The 19,651-nt window shown below is 33.4% G+C and overlaps 4 protein-coding genes, 1 long non-coding RNA gene and 1 other non-coding gene across 10 annotated transcripts; 3 read left to right on the top strand and 3 right to left on the bottom strand.

Annotated features, from left to right (window-relative positions):
• Positions 1 to 11: 11 nt before the first annotated feature.
• On the bottom strand, positions 12 to 783 carry LOC123672550. The gene is made up of 3 exons (XR_006746327.1): positions 661 to 783; positions 255 to 409; positions 12 to 75 (listed from the first exon to the last, which is right to left on the bottom strand). It is a non-coding gene; the product is annotated as an uncharacterized LOC123672550 (long non-coding RNA).
• Positions 142 to 211, bottom strand: LOC123674311. The gene has a single exon (XR_006746653.1). It is a non-coding gene; the product is annotated as a small nucleolar RNA SNORD31 (small nucleolar RNA).
• Positions 784 to 869: 86 nt separating the features above from the next.
• LOC123672549 (craniofacial development protein 1) lies at positions 870 to 2,941 on the top strand. The gene is made up of 5 exons (XM_045606693.1): positions 870 to 1,311; positions 1,377 to 1,587; positions 1,670 to 1,981; positions 2,038 to 2,230; positions 2,725 to 2,941. The coding sequence occupies exons 2-5, from the start codon at positions 1,377 to 1,379 to the stop codon at positions 2,837 to 2,839; spliced, it is 831 nt and encodes a 276-aa protein (XP_045462649.1). The 5' UTR covers positions 870 to 1,311; the 3' UTR covers positions 2,840 to 2,941.
• Positions 2,942 to 5,809: 2,868 nt separating this feature from the next.
• On the top strand, positions 5,810 to 7,003 carry LOC123672547. The gene is made up of 3 exons (XM_045606692.1): positions 5,810 to 5,959; positions 6,039 to 6,122; positions 6,787 to 7,003. Exons 1-3 carry the CDS (start codon positions 5,914 to 5,916, stop codon positions 6,948 to 6,950), a joined length of 294 nt encoding a protein of 97 aa, XP_045462648.1. The 5' UTR covers positions 5,810 to 5,913; the 3' UTR covers positions 6,951 to 7,003.
• A 133-nt stretch (positions 7,004 to 7,136) lies between these two features.
• LOC123672540 (large proline-rich protein BAG6) lies at positions 7,137 to 18,965 on the bottom strand. 3 transcript variants are annotated; one of them, XM_045606680.1, is made up of 19 exons: positions 18,890 to 18,965; positions 17,363 to 17,425; positions 17,192 to 17,309; positions 16,845 to 17,085; positions 16,562 to 16,756; positions 15,920 to 16,045; positions 15,451 to 15,580; positions 15,204 to 15,398; positions 14,494 to 14,926; positions 12,888 to 13,128; positions 12,299 to 12,511; positions 11,149 to 11,239; positions 10,872 to 10,999; positions 10,628 to 10,787; positions 9,310 to 9,543; positions 8,662 to 8,859; positions 8,461 to 8,601; positions 8,241 to 8,400; positions 7,137 to 7,645 (listed from the first exon to the last, which is right to left on the bottom strand). In XM_045606680.1, exons 2-19 carry the CDS (start codon positions 17,423 to 17,425, stop codon positions 7,440 to 7,442), a joined length of 3,273 nt encoding a protein of 1,090 aa, XP_045462636.1. In that variant the 5' UTR covers positions 18,890 to 18,965; the 3' UTR covers positions 7,137 to 7,439. The 3 variants fall into 3 exon arrangements, with proteins under 3 accessions (XP_045462636.1, XP_045462637.1, XP_045462635.1); XM_045606681.1 differs by lacking the exon at positions 18,890 to 18,965 and adding an exon at positions 17,579 to 17,938 and having other exon boundaries at positions 14,551 to 14,926; XM_045606679.1 differs by lacking the exon at positions 18,890 to 18,965 and adding an exon at positions 17,579 to 17,779.
• Positions 17,918 to 19,501, top strand: LOC123672545. Of its 3 annotated transcripts, none has more exons than XM_045606690.1 (4): positions 17,918 to 18,200; positions 18,302 to 18,520; positions 18,595 to 18,744; positions 18,810 to 19,501. In XM_045606690.1, exons 1-4 carry the CDS (start codon positions 18,129 to 18,131, stop codon positions 18,849 to 18,851), a joined length of 483 nt encoding a protein of 160 aa, XP_045462646.1. In that variant the 5' UTR covers positions 17,918 to 18,128; the 3' UTR covers positions 18,852 to 19,501. The 3 variants fall into 3 exon arrangements, with proteins under 3 accessions (XP_045462646.1, XP_045462644.1, XP_045462645.1); XM_045606688.1 differs by having other exon boundaries at positions 18,815 to 19,078; XM_045606689.1 differs by having other exon boundaries at positions 17,968 to 18,200; positions 18,936 to 19,501.
• The last annotated feature ends 150 nt before the right edge of the window (positions 19,502 to 19,651 follow it).

The following is a 19,651-nucleotide window of genomic DNA, read 5'->3' as shown; positions in this document are numbered from 1 at the left end:
TGTATTCATACTTCTTTCATGGAGTTTCCCAGTAAGGCAAGTCATTTAGTGATATGTAGGCTTCCAAAACTTCAGCTGAAAGAAAAAAAACAAACTATTAGAGAAATAACGCTAGAATAATTCGTCAATTTCAATTCTTGAAAATTTCAGAATAATATCAATCAACAGTTGAATTTCAGACTGGGGCGATAACAAACTCATCATTGAATGGAACGAATATTACAAATCAATCAGTAGACTGAATTAAAACCTACCTCTATGGATTCTACATTTCAGGAACATCTCCCAAAATAATGAAACGGAGAATTCACGGATAAACGCCATGAAGTTGACGCCTTCAGTAGAAATATCCTCCATTCCACTAAATAATCGAGAACTGGCGTAGTCAACATTGCTACCACGTTTCTACCTGCAAATAAAATTTTTTACTCACAAATAATTCGCGTTGAATGAATATATATTAGGAAATTGAATGTAATCAGGATTTCCGATTGTTTGTAATCATTAATCATACGAACGAGACAATAAAATCATCATTTAAGGAGTTGCTAAAAAACTACGAAATAATATCAGGAAAGTTTCATTATAGAAATTAATTATTTTCAAACCAAATAGAAAACAAGTCATGATTACTGAAATATAGGAAGATTTTGAACTTACCCATGAGGATGAGGGCTTATCGCTTCCCAAGTAGACGACTTCAAATGAAATATCGCCGTTGGAAGTTGACCATAAAGACTTTGGAATTAAAAATAAGGTTATATCACAGAGTTAGCTCAACAGTGAGAATATTATTATTCTATGGTGTATAACGAATTCCAAAATTTTATTTTATTATGAAAAAAATATTTCAATTTCATAAACACTTATTGATTGAGATAACTCTATTGTAGTAACATCAGGGATATTTCAAAATTGAATTTAAAAATAGTGATAATTCTACATCAGAAGATACAACAAAATGAATCCTTTTTTCAAATTTGAACCCAGTGAATAATTGAAAATATGAATAGCTCTTATCTAGGAAACTATAATAAAATGGAACATTAAAATACGAAACAGTGAAAATCAAATCAAAAAAATATTTAATGGCCTAATGGCGAGCCCAAATTTTACCTTAAAAAAATGCAACAAAAAAGAAGGATCTATGATCAATTCAATATTATGATGAAAATTCGTAATCCTAATCCTGCGGATTGATTAATCTTCCCGATTGATTAATTACCGAAAACTATTGAGAAAATTGTATATATTTATAGTTAAAAACAATTGAAATTTATTGTTGTGAATTGTTAAGTACACTTTGTTCAGGTATTTGTCTTTTATCATAAGGTTGACAAGCTACTAGACAACATTTTGAATGTATGTTTTTGTAGATGAACGTAGAAGAATTTCCGGAAGATAGTGATACCAGTGATGAAGAGTATATTCCTGGTGCTAAACCAGAGGAGGTTGTCTCAGAAGTTGATTCAGATGGAGAACCAGAGGACCCTCTTTCAGATTCAGAGGCTAGTCCAAAGAAAAAAAGACGAAAAACCAAAAAAGGTGCTCGATCAAAAAAATTGAAAAAAGAATCTACTAATTCGGGTGAATATATTGCTATTAATATTTGAAGAATGAACCATAATCCAGCCTTATGAAATTTTCAAATATTAATGGGAGTTTTTAGGCGACGAAGAAATTGAGGAAAGTCAACAGAAAAATGAACTTACAGAAGAAGAAAAAAAGAAGCAAGCTGATGATCTCTGGGCAGATTTTCTACAAGATACTGGTTTTAAATCTAAGACTGCTATTTCAAAACCTAATGACACAACCACATCTAAGGAAAAAACTTTGACCAAGTCAGAAACAACCTCGAAATCTCAAACTAATAAAGTAGAATCTGATAAAGTGAAAATCACTGAAATATTTGAATTTGCAGGAGAGGAAGTCAAAGTTGAGAAAGAAGTTTCAAAAGATTCTGTAGAAGCTAGATTATTAGGTAAATTTAAATTTCTATGAAAAATTGTAGAATATATTTAAACTGCTATATTTTAGGCTCATCTTCTAGCTCGGACACAAATAAAGTAAGAAAAAAAGGTAGCTTGAGTGGCATTGGCAGTGTTTTGAGTCAATTGGGAAAAAAGAAAAAAATCAGCACACTAGAGAAAACAAAGTTAGACTGGGACCGATTTAAAAAAGATGAAAACTTAGAAGAAGAACTGAATAACCATAATAAAGGAAAAGATGGGTAAGAACTATTACATGAATTTCAGTTACTAAAGATTCTAAAAACACTACAAATTTTATACAGTTCATTATTCCACTGTCAGTCTAAAGTGATATGTATTTGGAATAAAACTAAACTAAATCACAAGTTGTAGTAATAAAATATATAGTGGTACCATAGCAATATACAGGTGTCAATTTGAAAAGGAACTATAGGCTTTAACTTTGTTACCTGAAGGTATTTGTAATGCCCAAAATGTTTTGCAATTTCAAGGAAAAATCAAAATGATATATTTTTATAGTTGTTCCATTTTTTAATTTCAAAACCGATTGAAAATTTCAAATGGAGGTAAATTTTTTTCTGTAGGCATGAGAAGAAAAACACATAAAGAAATTAAGTGAAGCAAGAATATAATTTTTCAGAAAGTGATTAACCAATGTATAACATTTGCAGTGTTCAAATTTATTATCAACAAATGTACATTATCTTTTACATTACAATTTTTTTGATTTCAGTTATTTGGATAGACAAGACTTCCTTCAAAGGGCTGATCTGAGAAGATTTGAAATTGAAAAAGAAATAAGAACTGTTGAAAGAAACAAAAGAATGAACTTGGGAGAACCATTCTGATTAGTTTAAAAAGTATCAATATCCACATTCCTACAAACTCGAAAAACATATTTAATTTTTTTGTGACTTTATTTGAACTGAATAAAAATAATATTGAAAGCCTTTTGATTTTAATAGGATGAACTTCAACTCTGGAAGTGTTTTTAAATAAACGATTATTTTTAAAATCAACAGAAATTTCTGTGTTGATATAGAAGCTTATTGAAAGTTTTATATTGTAAAGAATAGTTTTACACAGGGAAAAAATTGAACAGAACAATTAGCAGATTTAGATTGGAAGAGAATGACCAAGTGTTTATTTCTGTAATATGACAAATTACAATCTCCGATCATCGAACCTTTGAAAATGCCTTACACATCATAAATTTCAATGGAATAATTAGACACCCAGTAAGGAGTTTGAGCATTATTTGTTGGGTTTACACAATTCATGTAGGTGTTATCTAATTTAATATTTTCATTTGGAGATTATCCGTTTTCCACTTGTTAAAATGAAATAAATAGTAGGACTAACTGTATTATGATCTTGTTCAAATATTCTCGCTCAAAATCTGCTATGAATCCCAAAAATAGCATTTTCTGAGGAAGTTTAATGGTTTCACAAGCATAGGAAGAACATGCTGGATATTTCATAATTTAAAAAATCGATTTACACAAAAAAATTATAGGGGTACTTAGAACATTAATAATCTATATCTATCTATATTCTAAGTATGGGTATGTCAAAATTTGTTTACACCCCATAGAAATTAAAATATTTTGATTTGAATAATGGCAGTTTGCTATCTATGGGCCATTTACTTAACACAGAAATATTTCCAGATTGCAGAATTCTATAGACGAAATCTTAACATAGAAAACTGTAATTTAGTTGTTACACCATCTATGAACGGAAAGACGAACCAGGTTCTACTTCTGATATATTTCTATAGATGTCACCACTGTGCGTTCTAGATTCCTTTGTTTTCTCAAAAATAAAGTGAATAAGTCTTGTATAATGCGCATAGATGTCGCAAAATATCGTAAGGGCAATTTCGAAATTTTTCTCAATTCAAATCGAATTCTAGCATGTGTCATATTCTTGAAGACATTCGGTCCTTACTTGATGGAAACTCATTATCAAATAAAACAAAACGAACTCATTTCCACAATTAATTGTGGATATCATTCAGCTTTATTTGCTATTCATAAGTAGGAATTAATAATATATTGTTAATAATCCTAGTAATTCAGTCAATAATGGACTAGAGTCGTCAAATGTCGATTTCGTGGTTACACCATTCACACCAGGTAAGTATTCTCACTTGAATCATTCTCGTTTCATCACAGTGATTAAAAATACAAACAGAGTTGTACAAACAAAGGGATAACAACATGAGATAAGAAACCCAATTTCGTTTCTAATTCTGTTAAGGTGTTAAAAAGTCATCTAAAGTTAATACACCATCAGGTGAAACATTTATACTTTAACACAATGACAATGATGAATAAATTCTTTCTGGTCTGTTTGAGTGAGTAAAAAATCTCTTAATTCGTGCAGTTCTGATGATCTGAAATTGTGTTCGATTTTGCAGTTGCGGTTTTGCTGGTTTCTGATCATGCAGAAGCGAGACGAAAAATACTCAAGGGAAGGAAAACGATAAACAGGACTTATTACCGTAAGTCATTCTTGTGTTAAAAAAATTCGCTCCTCTTTATTGTCACTTTATCTGAATAAACTCGGGGCTTATTTAATAAAGTGTATTACATCTGAAAAAGCTGAAATTCGTATGGGACCTTCTAAAATTCAAATAGGATCCCCTATGTATAATTTCATTAATATCGACAAGAATTATAGAAGTTAAGGCTGTTACAAGGATTTGCGGACGTACAGACACGAAAAAAAGGTATTCAGGATGGTCTGAAAAGCTTTTCTCGGGCAAAAATGTTGAATTTGGAAATCATTATCTTCCAAATGATGATCCCAAAGCTTTCTCTACCTTCGGTTGACTCAGCAGCTGTTTACCTATCTGTCATTCAATATTATTTGGGTTTATGCTGATCTGAAGGATAAAAAATGAATACTAAATTCATAGTTTCATATCGATAAAGAAAGGTATCATGGTTTGTCTTTATCTATCGGTATTTTTCAGGTCAATCAATAGTACCAGCATGGGTATTGGTACTTTTTGTGGCATTGGCAGAACTATTTTGTGGTGGCTTACTATATGTACTATTGAAGATATGTGTATTAGATAAGGTTCCAGAATCAGTGGGGTACATACCTGCCTCATCCGTACCATAAAATTTAGGAAATTATTTGAAATAGTATTATTGTGAATCTCAAATTGTATCAGTATTAAATAAAGAAAAACATTGACGAAGCCAATATTTTTCAATAAGATCCATCCTTCACACAAACCAATAAATTTCATATCAAAATTGAGAAAATTTCAAATTCACTATTAATTAGTTGCAAGTTAGAAAGGATACATTTTTTGTCAGTCAAGTTACAAATAATCACTGTCAGTTTCCTACCAAAGCAAATAGTACGCCACTGGGAAACTAAACGAGACTAGAATTAGGACAGTTTGCAATTTTGTAGGATTTGAAATGCAGAAGTCATGAATGTTTAATTGAACTCAGATTTGGACGAAAAAAGAAGTTAATCGATTATAATCACTCGATAATTTAGAGGCTACGGCGAACCGAACAAAAATAATAATATACAGGGTGTTATATTTGAAATAGCGAAGTTTTTTGTACTTATTGATATAAATGGGAACACCGTTGCGCTGAAAACATCCCGAATCGATAGAGCAAAAAACCAAAATTAAAAAAAAAAACGTCGTATAAGGGTGCCATCGACCATGGCCCACCCTGTATATTAATGCTACATACCTGTGTGACTTACACCACCTTTCAATTTTTCACTGATATCATCAATAATTACGTACGACACCTAGCTTTCCCAACTCTATCAACAAAATTATCAATTGATAAGATTAGTCTAAAACATTATCAATAGTCCATCCTTCACATCGCATGAGCAAAATCCATTTTTTAGTATCAAGTGTAGAGTTATTTCTTCAGAAATGGGCTTGAGTAAGAATTTATTCTACATAGCAGCTATTCTAGCAGGTAAAAAATTTGATTTCATTCTTGATATCCGCTGAAAACCGCTCCTAGAATGTTCCTTGAAGTATTTTCTCTGTTTCAGTGTTTTTATGTTTGTTTGTTGATGATTCAGAGAGTAGGAGGACTATTCTGAAAGGCAGGAGAACTCTAACCAGGACTTATTTTTGTGAGTATTGATAATTTTTATAAAAATCCTGCATTAATTTAGAGGGCTAATAAATAATAATGTTCTATTTTGAAGAATGCAGAATCGAAAAACTTTTTTGTGTATTGATAAATATTGACGACATTTTTTTTCCATAAACCCCCTCATACAGAGCTGAAAATATTCTAAATCTATAGAGCAGTTCCTACCAAAGACACCAAACTTCCAAAAAAAACATACCTCCCATTCTGTGTAAAAGTCTTAGGTGCCATGGACTGTAGTAATCCACCCTGAATTTAATGAAAGTTATCCAAGATAAATTTTCTTGAAGTTTTATTTCGATTTCCATGAATGAGAGAATACAGAAGTTTGAATTTGAACGATCAAATAGTATCGATTAGTTCAATATGGGGAATCAATCAAAAATATGTTGTCTCCAGTCAGCTGATGCAAACATCAAGCATCTCACTCCTATGATGCAGTTGATTCCTCTTTATATCTACATATCGTTACTAGCTTTGAAATAAAAATACTATTCTATGCTTAGTCACTGTATGTCTGTATACAGTGAATTATTATTAAGTCACTGTATGTCTGTAGTTTCAACAGCGCCATCTAGTAGATAAATAAACAATGCTGATGGTATAGAAAAAAACTTCGCTTTTTCATTTATTTCAAATTTCAGATGACTCAATACTCCCAGCATGGATTGTGGTTCTACTAATTGCATTGGGAGAAATCATATTGGGTGGTATTCTTTATATCATACTAAAACGGGTTATGATTGACCCTCCTATAGCTGGTTTCTACAGTGTTCAACGTGGAGATGCAGCATCTTTGAGATCATAAAACAAAATGATGTAAACAGTTTGTAATTTTTTTTAATAAAGATATAATTATAAGGTTCTCTTTTCACCAAAATGTTTGATCAAAATTTATAGTTTGAACCTATACTGAAATTTGAAGGGAAACGCTGTCAGAAATTTCAGGACTTATATTGTAGGGTTTAAATCTTCGATAAAATGAAACAATTCATAATTGTAAATTATCTATTAAACATATTCATACATAGAAATTGATAAATTAGGTGAATCAACTTCCAAATTAACACATTATTTAATGGAAGTAAAAGATAGAATTTAGATTTATCAGTTGAAAATCAAAACAGTGAGATGGTTATTAGACGATAAATTTGAGCCATATAATGTTTTTTTTTTTAATCTACAAACTCGGGACAATGGACATTGAACGTGAAAATTATTCATACTATGTTGCAATGGAATATTTCGTTCAGCTAAAAATGTCTGCATTAGCAAGCTATTTATAATAAGTTATCCTCTATTTGGGGAAAAAGTAACTAGCAGCATTTGGAAACCTTTCAGGATTGAAATCTGTGTTATCTCTCAATCCTTCTTGAACGGTGTTCCTCAATAACGTTCTATAAGCAGTTTGAATTTCTTGCGATTGTCCCGCTAATCTTGATACAGTCTCCAAAGGTGCCACTCCTGATAGTCCAGTATTACTGACGGCTTTTTTCACACTTTCTGTGAAAATCAATTACTCATATTTTAATTTTTTATCGTTGAATTTTATGATTAAAAGTTGAATATCATGTATTCTGCGACATTAAATGTGTTGCACCACCGTATAAAGATTATAAAGGGTGTAATAAAGTAATAGAGTAGATAGTAATCATGAAAATAAGACTAAATTTCCTGCAAACATGGGTCCTAACTTTTTTTACTTCAGAGAAACAGGGTTGTTGTAACTGCTAGTATCGAAAAGAATGGTTGTCATTTTATTAATTTACTTTGATTTCTTCATTTTCTATCTACCCTTTCAGTTTGTCACATCTACTCTGGAACTCCGTAATATACAGGGTGAGTCATAGACTCGTACATACTAGAAGATGTCTGATGTGAAAAGAAACTTTTTTTCCAATTCAACCTGTAATTCATTCACCAAATGGAATGTGAAAAGTGAGTTTATGCTTGTTATGAAATTTTAAAATGTCTAAAATCTTTTGATCTAGGCCAAATCGGAAAAAATGATAAACAAAAAAATGTTCCTTTTGCTCTTGAGCATGGGCTTAATCATTGTTAAAAAATGTAAATGTTTAGTATCATATTGATCGCTCACCTGATATCACTTGGGGCAATGGAACTCCGTGTCTCTTCGAATTATGAACTATTTTTCTTCGTTTACTTGGCATACCTGATAAATAAGCATCACTAAATGGTGTTTGGATATTCAATTTTCTTTGTTGTTGTACATCTCTGTTGATTATCGGTACCCAATCCTATATATATGAAAAAAACAAATTAAAAAATTGCCTTTTCAATTTATTCGTGGTACTCACAGCGGGCACTTGATTGTGCCATGGTTGTGAACCATTCACAACACTGGGTAGAGGTTCTGGTTCATCTTCTTCGGGTTTCGATGGTGCGGGAATTTTTTCATCGTCCACCATTTCAACTTGGGCTTCTTCAACTTCCATCGGCTATTGAAAAAATCACATAATTCTACAACGCTAACTTGCTTATTTATGAATGTACCATACCTCTTCTTCGACCTTCTTGGTGCTGCTTTGACCCGATTCCTCTGGTACAACTGGCTTGACTGTAGGTTTTGTAACAATGAATGACTCAATGGAACCAATTAGATAAGCATTTCTTTTCAAAAATTGAAGTACGAATGAGTAACCATCTGGAGCAAACCAAGCCAATAATTCTTCAGGTAGACCGCTAAAATGCCTACCCTGAAACAGAATGTAGAGCAAATTTTATTTTTGTAGTGATTCCATAAAAAATAAATTCTGTTTGAGGTTAGAATTTACTGCTTTTTTTAATGTCCTAAGTTTTCAATGATCTTTCAATAGGAAAAATGTATCAGTTTAACCCAAAATAACTAAAATTTTAATGTAGAATATTAAGAGATTAGGTTATACAATTACTAACCTAACTTGTATAACCTAAAAATTAATCATTCATTTTGACACATGTCAAAAATTTCACAGTACTCCTAGAACATGATAAAACAAACCTTGTGAAAAAAGATTAACCAAATTATTATTCACTAAATATTGAATATGATATTATTTAGTGATTGAACATGATTAAAACAAGTTTTATAGAAATTTTCCCAACTTGATTATAAAACTTGTTTTAATTCAGGAAATTATCTATTATGTTTCTAATTCACTACTCACCATAAGTTGTCTGAATATCACTTCAGCTGCGTTAATATTCCTATTACAAGCGCGGAATATCAAAGCGCTCAATTCCTTAACTGTAGTGATTATGGTCTCCAACAAAAGGGTAGAACATGAATTATCGTATTCTAATTCACGAGCGATAAGTTCCAATATATCGGGTAACTTGGCACGTATATACTTTATCAATGAGGCCCTTATATCAACATCGCCCCAAAAAGGCATTCTCGACTGAAACAAACAATAGATAAAATTTGCATTGAATGTATTTCAGGTGATATCATCTGCATTATTCGATAATCAGGCATTTAATGCTGATTGTATAAGAAACTATGGTTATTTACCATCGATTTAACGATATGCGAGCAAATTATCGAGGATTAGCACTACCAAAAATGAATGCCTTAATCTTTCTTTCATATGAAGGTTTCATTTTGAATATCCCGCTTTCCAGGCAGTTGTCACTTTTGGAACTGTCATCTTTTGACATTTGACAAGTAAAAACTACGCCATTAAAAAAAATGGAACGATACACGCTCTCAACGTTTCGAAATTGTAAAAATTCCCAACAAAAATGATGAAAATTTTGTTTTGTCGCACCTGGGGCTCGAAAAATACGATTATTGAAAAACCTTTCCTTCTCAATGTGTCACTTGTACAGTTTTTGGTCTGGTGGTATGATTGGACCTTACTTAATAGAAAATAAAGCTGGTGCAACTATTACAGTGATTGGATTGCGCTAACGAGCTATGATTAACGATTTTTTATGGCCGGAATTGGAAGATATTTATGTGGACGACGTTTATTTTCAACAAGATGGCGCTACGTCCAACACAAGCAATGAAACAATCACATAATTGCACCTTTACACACCTTTAGACTTTTTTCTTTGGAACCACCAATACAAGAGAAGAGATACCAATCGTTCATCGTCTGATCGCACTCGAACTAAACTATTCGCTAGAAATCTTCTAATGGAGAAATTATAAATAATGTATCCAGAAAAAAAAAAAACCTGTTTCGAGAAATTACAAAACTCTGAAGATGTCTACCGCAGTTGTAAGCAAAACGTCATGTGAAAAACGGACAACAACACTAATAGAAACTTTGTTGAACAATACATTTATACAAATCACAAGTGATTCGAAAATATCTCTGCATTTAGAAAATACCTACCCAATTCGGAACAAATAATTTGGAATGTGATTTCGAAAACGAACATGATGAAACATAACGAATGTATTTGAATTTTCTCATTTCCTAAAGTGTTCAACTAACTCAAAAAATGAAATGAAACTTATAAAAATTCACTCACCAAAGTCTCCAGTAACCCAGAAGATTCATCAATGAATCGTTCCACGACTGCATCATTACCTGAGCCACGTTCAAGTGAAAGGGACGAAAGGTACCCACGAAGTTGAGTCATTACATATCGGAGTTGCGAATAATCACCCATATGGAATCGCAATATAGTCCTGTGAAAAAAATTTCAAAAATTGCAGGATTCTTCAATGGTAATTAAAAAAGTCAACATAACATCAAAAATTATGGGTACCCACCTCAAAGACAAACTTTTGTATAGTAATACAATAATATCTCGGAATATGCTTTCTCCATTGACATAAGTTCCAGCGAAGTTGAATTCTCCAAAAACAGCCTCTAAATTGTATCTTCTATCCCTAACATTCTAGATATTAAACAAAAATTCATTATCTATGTTGATTGTTGTTGATGTGTAGGGTGTATAAGGCAGGGACCACTGAATCCTTCTTACTGATCAGTGGTCCCGCGATGAAACACCATAATTCAAGATTGAGATGAACGGGTAATACTTACGGGTATTACACCAGGGAGGACAAAAGGTTCGTCCCCACCAACTTGGGGAACGTCACCAATTCCAACGTGTTCCAACAATCTGTTTACAGCACTGAAAAATCACAATAAAAACTCTCATCGAACACATTAAAAAATGGTGAAGCAATAGCGTATTCTAATTAACGGGTGTTTTTTTTCGAGGTATACATATAACTTTAAGTTGGCATTACTGTTCAAGATGGCGACCGATTTAACAGCTGTCAAGTGATTTATTCTCAGTTTGGTTTGGCAATTCATCATCAATAGACTCACGCCTGAACAACGCTTGCAAATAGTGCAATTTTATTTCAAAAATAATGGTTCTGTGCGGAATACGTATCCCGATTTTCAAAAGCGAATTTTGTTTAGCGATGAAGCGCACTTCTGGTTGAATGGCTACGTCAACAAACAAAACTGCCGCATTTGGAGTGAAGCTAATCCTCAAGTGTATGTCGAAACACCGTTACATCTGAAAAAACTGACTGTTTGGTGCGCTTCATGGGTTGGTGGAATCATTGGTCCGTACTTCTTCAAAAACGATGATGGCCAGAACGTTACAGTCAATGGTGATCTGTATAGAGCCATGATTACTAACTTTTTCATTCCTGAATTGAACAACCATGATGTCCAGAAGCTGCGGTTCCAACAAGACGGCGCAACATGTCACACAGCTCGTGCCACAATCGATTTATTGAAAGACACGTTTGGTTACTAATTTCACGTTTTGGACCTGTGAATTGGCCTCCAAGATCTTGTGATTCAACACCGCTAGACTACTTTCTGTGGGGCTATGTAAAGTCATTGGTCTATGCGGATAAGTCACAAACCCTTGACCGTTTGGAAGACAACATTCGCCGTGTTATTGCCGATATACGGCCACAAATGTTGGAAAAAGTCATCGAAAATTGGACGTCCAGATTGGACTGCCTCCGAGCCAGCAGTGGCGGTCATATGCCAGAAATCATATATAAAATGTAATGCCACAAGATTATCTTGCATATAAATAAAATTCATGTCAATCGAATAATCCATTGTTGTTTTATTGCAATTTAAAGTTCTATAGCTCTAAAAAAAAAACACCCTTTATTTGTGTTCTCAAATGATCTTCAGTATAAGTTAACACTCTTCTTACCGATGTAGTGTTCCATGGAGAGTTTCATTCGCAAGATTCTGCCTTTCTTCCGGTCTGACTCTTGCGCTTGCAGTTTCCGCAGTGGGTTGACTCTGTGCAGTTGAAGCAGAATCTCCACTGAACACCCTACGCCTGTTGACGTGATGAGAATGGCAGGGTAAATAAGGATCGAAGCCTGATGGTATGTTTTGATGGTGCAAGTGAACATGTGGCCTGAAAAAAAAAAAAAAAATTGAAAATGAATTATCGGTGAACTATTGTAGAACCACAATTATACATGATTTAATACAGTTATAACTGTTAATTGGGAAAATGATGAAGAGAAATCAATAAGGAGATTTAAATCTTATGTATTTGAGTAAAATAAGTTTTATACTTTCTGTTGATAAACCTGTATATGAACTATTGGTAAATGGTTAATTAGTAAATAAATCATTTTTGGAATCAACTAATTTGTGTGGAAATTAAGATCAGTGTTTATATTTCTTTTGAAGCCTTTGTTCTTTTCGTATTTTTTTAATTTTTTTTTTTAGTTTTTGTTTTAATTTATTTTTATTATTATTATGTTGAATTGAGACATTTAGCCTACCTAGGAGTCGATCTAGTCTGTGTTGAACTGGTTGGATTAGTCTGATTGTTACCACGAGCCTGTGAGTTTTGTGCAGGTGGTGTAGGAGTCAGTGGTGGAGCACTGGTAGCGGAGGTATGCCTCGAAGCAGCAGCAGCAACAGCATCACGTCCTGTACCATTTATAAGCTCGGTGGCCATCTGCATCATAGTATGAATGAAGTTGGCTGGTTGTTGTCCATTTATAGATCCACCCCTTAAAACTGAAAAAAAAAACATGTCTTCTTTTGAATTCATCTTAGTGTGTTGTTTGCTTGCCACAGAAAATGCACCAAGCCACTGTGTTAGAAAGAGATTGAAAGAGGAGGATATATTTTTCTCTTTATCTCACTTATCTTTCTTAATTTGTTCTTTTCTTTGTTTATTTACCGAAATAAACTACATTATTATTATTAATGGTTTGACCTCTTTCAAAAACATGTCCTTTTGTGATATGTATTACCTTTTTGAGAGCTTTCATATCAATTGATGTAATGAAGTACAAAATGCATACGAAACGAGGTTTTATAGTTCTATATCAAGTGATGACAAATATGGAAGAATTGTGAATGAAAAATGTGTTCTATTTGATTGATTGTTAAATTTAATGTACAACTTCAAGGCTCAGCCTATTTGAAGAATATCAAATTTAAACATCTTGCAAAATTTTGTGCTGACAGCATCATCAGTCATAAAAAAATAATAAAACTTTATGATTGGGTCCACAACAAATTTCAACATAATTCAATTTTGTTTTATTTTCAGGGCACTTCCACTACTATTTCACTGTTTGTCCTTTAGGGTTGAATTCAAGAAATAGGTACCTACATTTGATCATTTTGATCAATGTACTGACCCTTTACATCCTCGAAAGGTTGCAAAAATGACTTCATGCTCTTTAGGGGAAAAACCTATTCCCATTTGCAGCAAACCCTTTTTAGTGTTCAAATTAATTTAGTGAAGAAGGATGCTATCTTAAATTTTCCACAACGCTGCACAAAATCTCATATAGGACATCAGCAAAGCTCTATACTTTCCAATGTGCTTAAGAAAACATTTAGATCTATGACATTGGTGTCATAAATATAAAGAAGCCAAGTTGAAGACTCCAAAACCCAAAATTTTCTAAATTTGTCATTCATCTCAGCCTTATTGATTCATCCCACCACCAACAGACAATAAATTAAGTTAAAGAGCCTATCCCTTCAACCAACAAACACAAGGGCTCTATTCTTGACCGTTTATAAACCTGAAAACAGCGCAAATTTATTTATCTCATCGTAGAATTTTGAGAATTTAAGGTTAGGTCCCCAGAATATTGATATTATTTTATAATTTGTCCTTAAGCATTCACAAGGCGTCAGATATCAACAGTTGGGGGGATATCCGATGCTTTTTATGTGTTAACCATTGTTTTTTTAGGTTAGGTTAGAAGCATTACGTTTTATTTGTTGTTACGTATCCCCAGCTGATTAGACCGTAGAGTGCAAACACTACATGTTACATCTTGCTAGCGTCCAAGAATACCAACCTAACGACTTCGAACGATCAAAAACAGAGCCCCGGACGGTAAACAAAACGCCACTTACAATCCTCGGTATGGTTAGATCTGACGACACCACCGTCCAAAGAATCAATGCTAATACCTTCAGGTGTGACCTCCATGATGAGCTCTACCTCGGGATCGGATGAACTGAAGGAGGTCGAGGCTGAACCACTGCCGCTGCGGTTGCTGGAAGGCGACGCCGAGGTGGCTGTGGCCGAAGCCCCGCCCCCGACGGGGGCGGAGCCAGCAGTCTCCCTACCAGCGCCAGACGAACTGACGCTCTGAGTGGGCAGGAAACCTCTGATGTCCAATGGGATAGGAACACGTACGGTACTGATCATCGGTACTGCTTGGCTGGAGAACGATTGGGGCGTGGCAGTAGGGGCGATGGTATTGGGCGGAGCAGATTCACCGGTCTGAGGGGCCTGGTTACCGCCAGTGCTGGCACCTGACCTATCGGATAAGTTGATTTGCGCCTGCAAATAAATCGATATGTTATTAGCAATTTATAAGCATTGCGTAAAGACGTTGCCAAATTGTCGAAACAATCCTATAACTGCTTACAAAACAAATTTTGAGATTCGGTTCCATTATTTTAATCTTGTTCAGATATTGTAAAAAACTATGAATACACCAGATGGACATTCAAGTCCATTCCTGGCTCAAAATTCGAAAAATCACAGATATTTGAGCTAAATGGTGGTATACTTTATCCTGGAAGAAGTGTGCAAAAAGAAACCCCTAAAAACTCACCTCAACTTGAATCGGGATCCCCATACGAGTTTGAACAAAAGCCGACTGTTGCAACATGAGTGGTCGGGTCAGGAGTGGCCTAGGTGGCGTGTTTCTGACTCTCAATATAACGTCACTGAGAGAGTGATAAGCATGACTCAAATAATGCATCACTTCCGATACTTTATCCATCTCCATCTGTACTTTGCGAATTTCCTAGAAATCAGATGATAAGAAGAGGGCAAAGATGGTATTTTAGATCGGTTACCTCTTGTGAAGTAACAACAGGGTCATCACGCATAAAATTTTGGTACCTCTCCAAGAAAGGGGCAAATCTTAGCTGCACCTGGTTAAGCGTTGTCAATACTTCAGCCAATTGGGCTGTTCTTGTGGCGTTCCTATAAAAGGGTATATAATATATTTTACCACTCGATAAAGTAGGTTATGTTAACATTCTAGACACGGACACACTAAACGCCCTCTTTCAAAGGGCTGGAGAAGTAGTTAATTCCTGATAACCTAAATCTGTCAATGCATATTCAATAAGAAATACTGAATATACAGAACTTAACCTAACTTTGGCAACTAGGAATTTTCATAAGCCAATAATTCTTATTAAATTCATAATATTCTCAAAGTTGTTGAAAAACAGTCAATGATATTTTCGAACTAGACAAGAATAATTTGATGAAAGAAAGTAGCCGAAAGTAATTTTTTATCGCTTTCTAAATACTTACTCAGGAAATCTTGGGTCTGCCGGGTCAGTTGGTGGCGCAGCTTGAGAAGTAGAAGTGTTTGGTGCACTTTGCTCAGTTGGGGCTGATGGTGCTGGTGTTGTGCTTGTGTTTCCTGAATTCTGTGATCTGCAAAAAGGGGTAACGTTCACAAAAAGTTTTTTTCTTCATTTTGAACATAAATTTTTTTACACTTCTGTTCAATTTCAATGAAACAAAGCCTAAAGTTGCTGAATTTACAGGTGAAATCAACAATGATATCTGTTCAGTAGTTTCATAGTATTACAATTACAAAAAAAAATTTTTTTTTTCAAATTATTCATGAATTCCTACTTTTTTCTCCGCTATGTCTACTTTATTCTGAAAAATTCCTGAATATATCCTTTGGCAACTGTGGAGCATTTTCTTAAGGCCAGATTGTTCAACAGAATTGGAAAATTCCAGATTAACCCGATTTTCACCTGACGTTTTGGTAAATACTGCGGTAAGGTGTTTTTAGATCGTAAATTGTCACTAAACCCTGGGGTTCTTCAATCAAATGCTTAATTTTTTGTATAGATCATAATTAGAAAGGAAGCTCGCAAATACATTATAAAGTTTCAAAAGAACATCACAGATTTTCAACGTTCAGCCGTAAATACTTACTCTCTGCGTAAATAGTTCTGGAAAAATTGTGTTATGATCTGGCTTTCATCTGCTGCTGTGTGAGCACCAGGATAGTAGAGCCTTGCTTCAATAATAGGCAGCACTTCATCTTGGGGATCATCTTGAGGGGCTGGTTCGGCAGGAGCTGCTGGATTTTCTAGTTGAGAGATCAGATGTTCTGCCCTCCTCAACATCCTAAAAAAAATTTGTCAAGTTGGCAACAATGAAAAACTTATCAATATCAGATATTTGATACTGAAAATGACATTTGATTTCCACTGACCTTCTAGCTACATTGAGCCGAGTAAAAGCATGAGTATGGGTAGGAGGATGTAAAACTCCTTGTGTATCTAAATTACTTGGGTAGACAGATCCCAAAAACACTGTTGCATTATTGGTATCCAAAGTACGGAACATTCTGTGAGTAGGATGAGGTGAAGAAGTCCTACTGGAACGTGAGGAGTTAGAGGGAGTAGTGCCTGGTGGAGGTCTTTGCACCAAATGCACAGCTTTGCCATCCAGATCTAAAATAAAAACTCTTTTTTATATTTATTGTTCTCTGTAAATAGTATATTACACAATAATGAACTCTGTGATTCTTCTTCATTTAATTTTACATTCACAACTTACCATGATCTATCAACTTTGATGAATCTTGTAAGACACGTCCACAATATATAATTCTTTGAGTTTCAGCAGATATATTTACTTCATCGGCTATGTGCCTTTTGAATTCCTCCACTGTCATCTGAAATATCCAAAATTAATTAAATGATTCTACTGAGATTTCTACTAACTTACATCATCATTCACTGAAAACTGGTGATTCCTAGAATCCAATGTTTTCACCGTCAAATTGATCATCTGAAAATAAACTTGCATGATAACATAAAGGAATTATAATGTATTGATTTATGCCTCATTGATAATGAATATATGTTTAGCAATAGAGAATTCCAATATATAGTTGAAATATACATATTAGGATCATTAATTATTGATAAATCTTTCATATACCTTGTGTTCTAGATATTATTTCGGCAAACTATCAAGCATTTGTTGGTTACAATTCCTTTCAACTTAAAAGAGAAGGAAATCACCTTTATTCTCAATAAGTTTCTAATTAAACACGCCTTCGATAAAATAAATCAAAATTTTACTTCACATACGTCATAGATTGAAAAAAGAAACAATCACTTTTATAGAAATTAAAGCACTTTGATCCTGTTTCAGAAGTGATGCCAACAGAACAGAAGAAGTATATATTGATTATGTATTGTTTTTAATTTCTATCCATAGGTTGTAAAGAAAGAATATTAAATCAATATCATGATAGCATATTTCAAGTGAAGCTCACTCTCTACTCACTCTGAGAATAATTTATGGCATAATTTGTAAACATATGTGTCAAAACTTTATATTCTGTGTAGTAGTTCAAATAAAATTTAAAGGGATTTTTATGTTGTGATGTGATGCTCATTAATTGGATTACAGATGGGAGTAATTTTTGCATAGGGCACCTATTTTATTTATTAAATTAAAGAAAGCAGACAACTCCTGCTTGAAAATGAATCTTTCAGAAGCTGAAGATGATCCTGAATCTTACGAAAGCTCTGAAGATGAATGGGTTGAAACGGAGGTGAAGAAGAATTTCATAAACAAAATTGAATGCAATAATATCAATTTTTGAAATAGAGAGATTTATTATGATTGAAATTTGCAAACGCTGTCACTTTTCAGAAGAAAACATCAAGGCGACGAACAACTAGAAAAATCGCAAAGAAACCTAAAAAGTCGTTAGAAGTAGATGAGAGCAGTGATAGTACAAGTGACCGAAGTCTACCAAAACCAAAAAATGGCGCAATTAGAAAGAAGAAATCGCCTTCTTCAAAAGTTAGTCCTAGCACTGCATCATCAAAGAAAAAAGGGTATAAAATAGTATATTCCAATAACTATGCGGTGGGTTCTTTTCTTATGTAATGTCATTAGATCTTCCTGTAGAATTTGACCTCATTCTGAATGATGTTAAATAGGTTGGATCTTTTGTGATTTCTAAACAAGATGCTCAAGTGGGAGATCCTAATAAGCATCCTTGGATATGGAGAATTGATGGAAAATCTCTCCTGCAAAAGTATGAACCATTTGAGCATGAGGGAAAAGTCCGACATAAAAATACTTCTATCGTAAGTACAGTGATTACAATAGTTAATTGAGTAAGTTAGAATGTATTTTTTTTTTGTTTTTCAAGAGTAGCAAAATACAAATAGAACATTCTTTTTTGTACTGTTAATCTTGATGCAATATTATCAAGTGAGACTTGTCACAAACCTTCAAATGATTTTAATTTCAATATTCATGGAATATCTTCAAACAGTATACAGGCTGGTCACCTATGGACATGGACGATTATGCACCACTAACTATAGATTTAATCGAGCAAACTGAAGGACAGGTTGTGGTTGAGTTACATTGGGATGAATTGAAAAAAATAATACACAATGACAGTGAATGAAGATCAAATTTTGACATTTTAGTTCAATTGATTGATTTTCCTGAAGAAGATTTAGCATAGTTATCTATTTATCTCATAATTGTATGTTGTATCTCTTCCAAAATAATTATTGCATTATTTTGATTCCTCCTGCGACTATTAGTAAAAAGTATGATTTTATTAGAAATTCTACTGAACTGACTTAACTAAAGACTATTTTTTTATTAGGAATATGTGTTTTATGAATTGAATTCATATAGGTTTTTATATTTGGATATAAAAGATATGGATGATTTGATCCATTGTTATCCTTTTTTTTATTGTTTTTATAATTTGTGAATCCTAATTTAATGGTTTCATTTTATTGTTTCTTGAAGATGTATGAAACCCAATTCCCAAATGTAATGAAATCATTATAAGTCATAGGAATAAATTGTGTGTTTCAAAAATTGACTTTTCATTGCAGTTCATTTTGTCCAACAATAAATCTTCAAAATTTTGAGAAAGTTTTTGAAAAACATTACTAAAAATTCATTCTCGAGGAAAGGTTTAGATATTATATGAAATAAAGATAGGAGAAATAAATTTGCAGCGTTTTT

The sequence above is a fragment of the Harmonia axyridis genome, chromosome 2 (assembly GCF_914767665.1).
Source record: "Harmonia axyridis chromosome 2, icHarAxyr1.1, whole genome shotgun sequence".
Lineage (NCBI taxonomy): Eukaryota > Metazoa > Arthropoda > Insecta > Coleoptera > Coccinellidae > Harmonia > Harmonia axyridis.
This window is presented reverse-complemented; position numbering and strand designations above follow the sequence as displayed.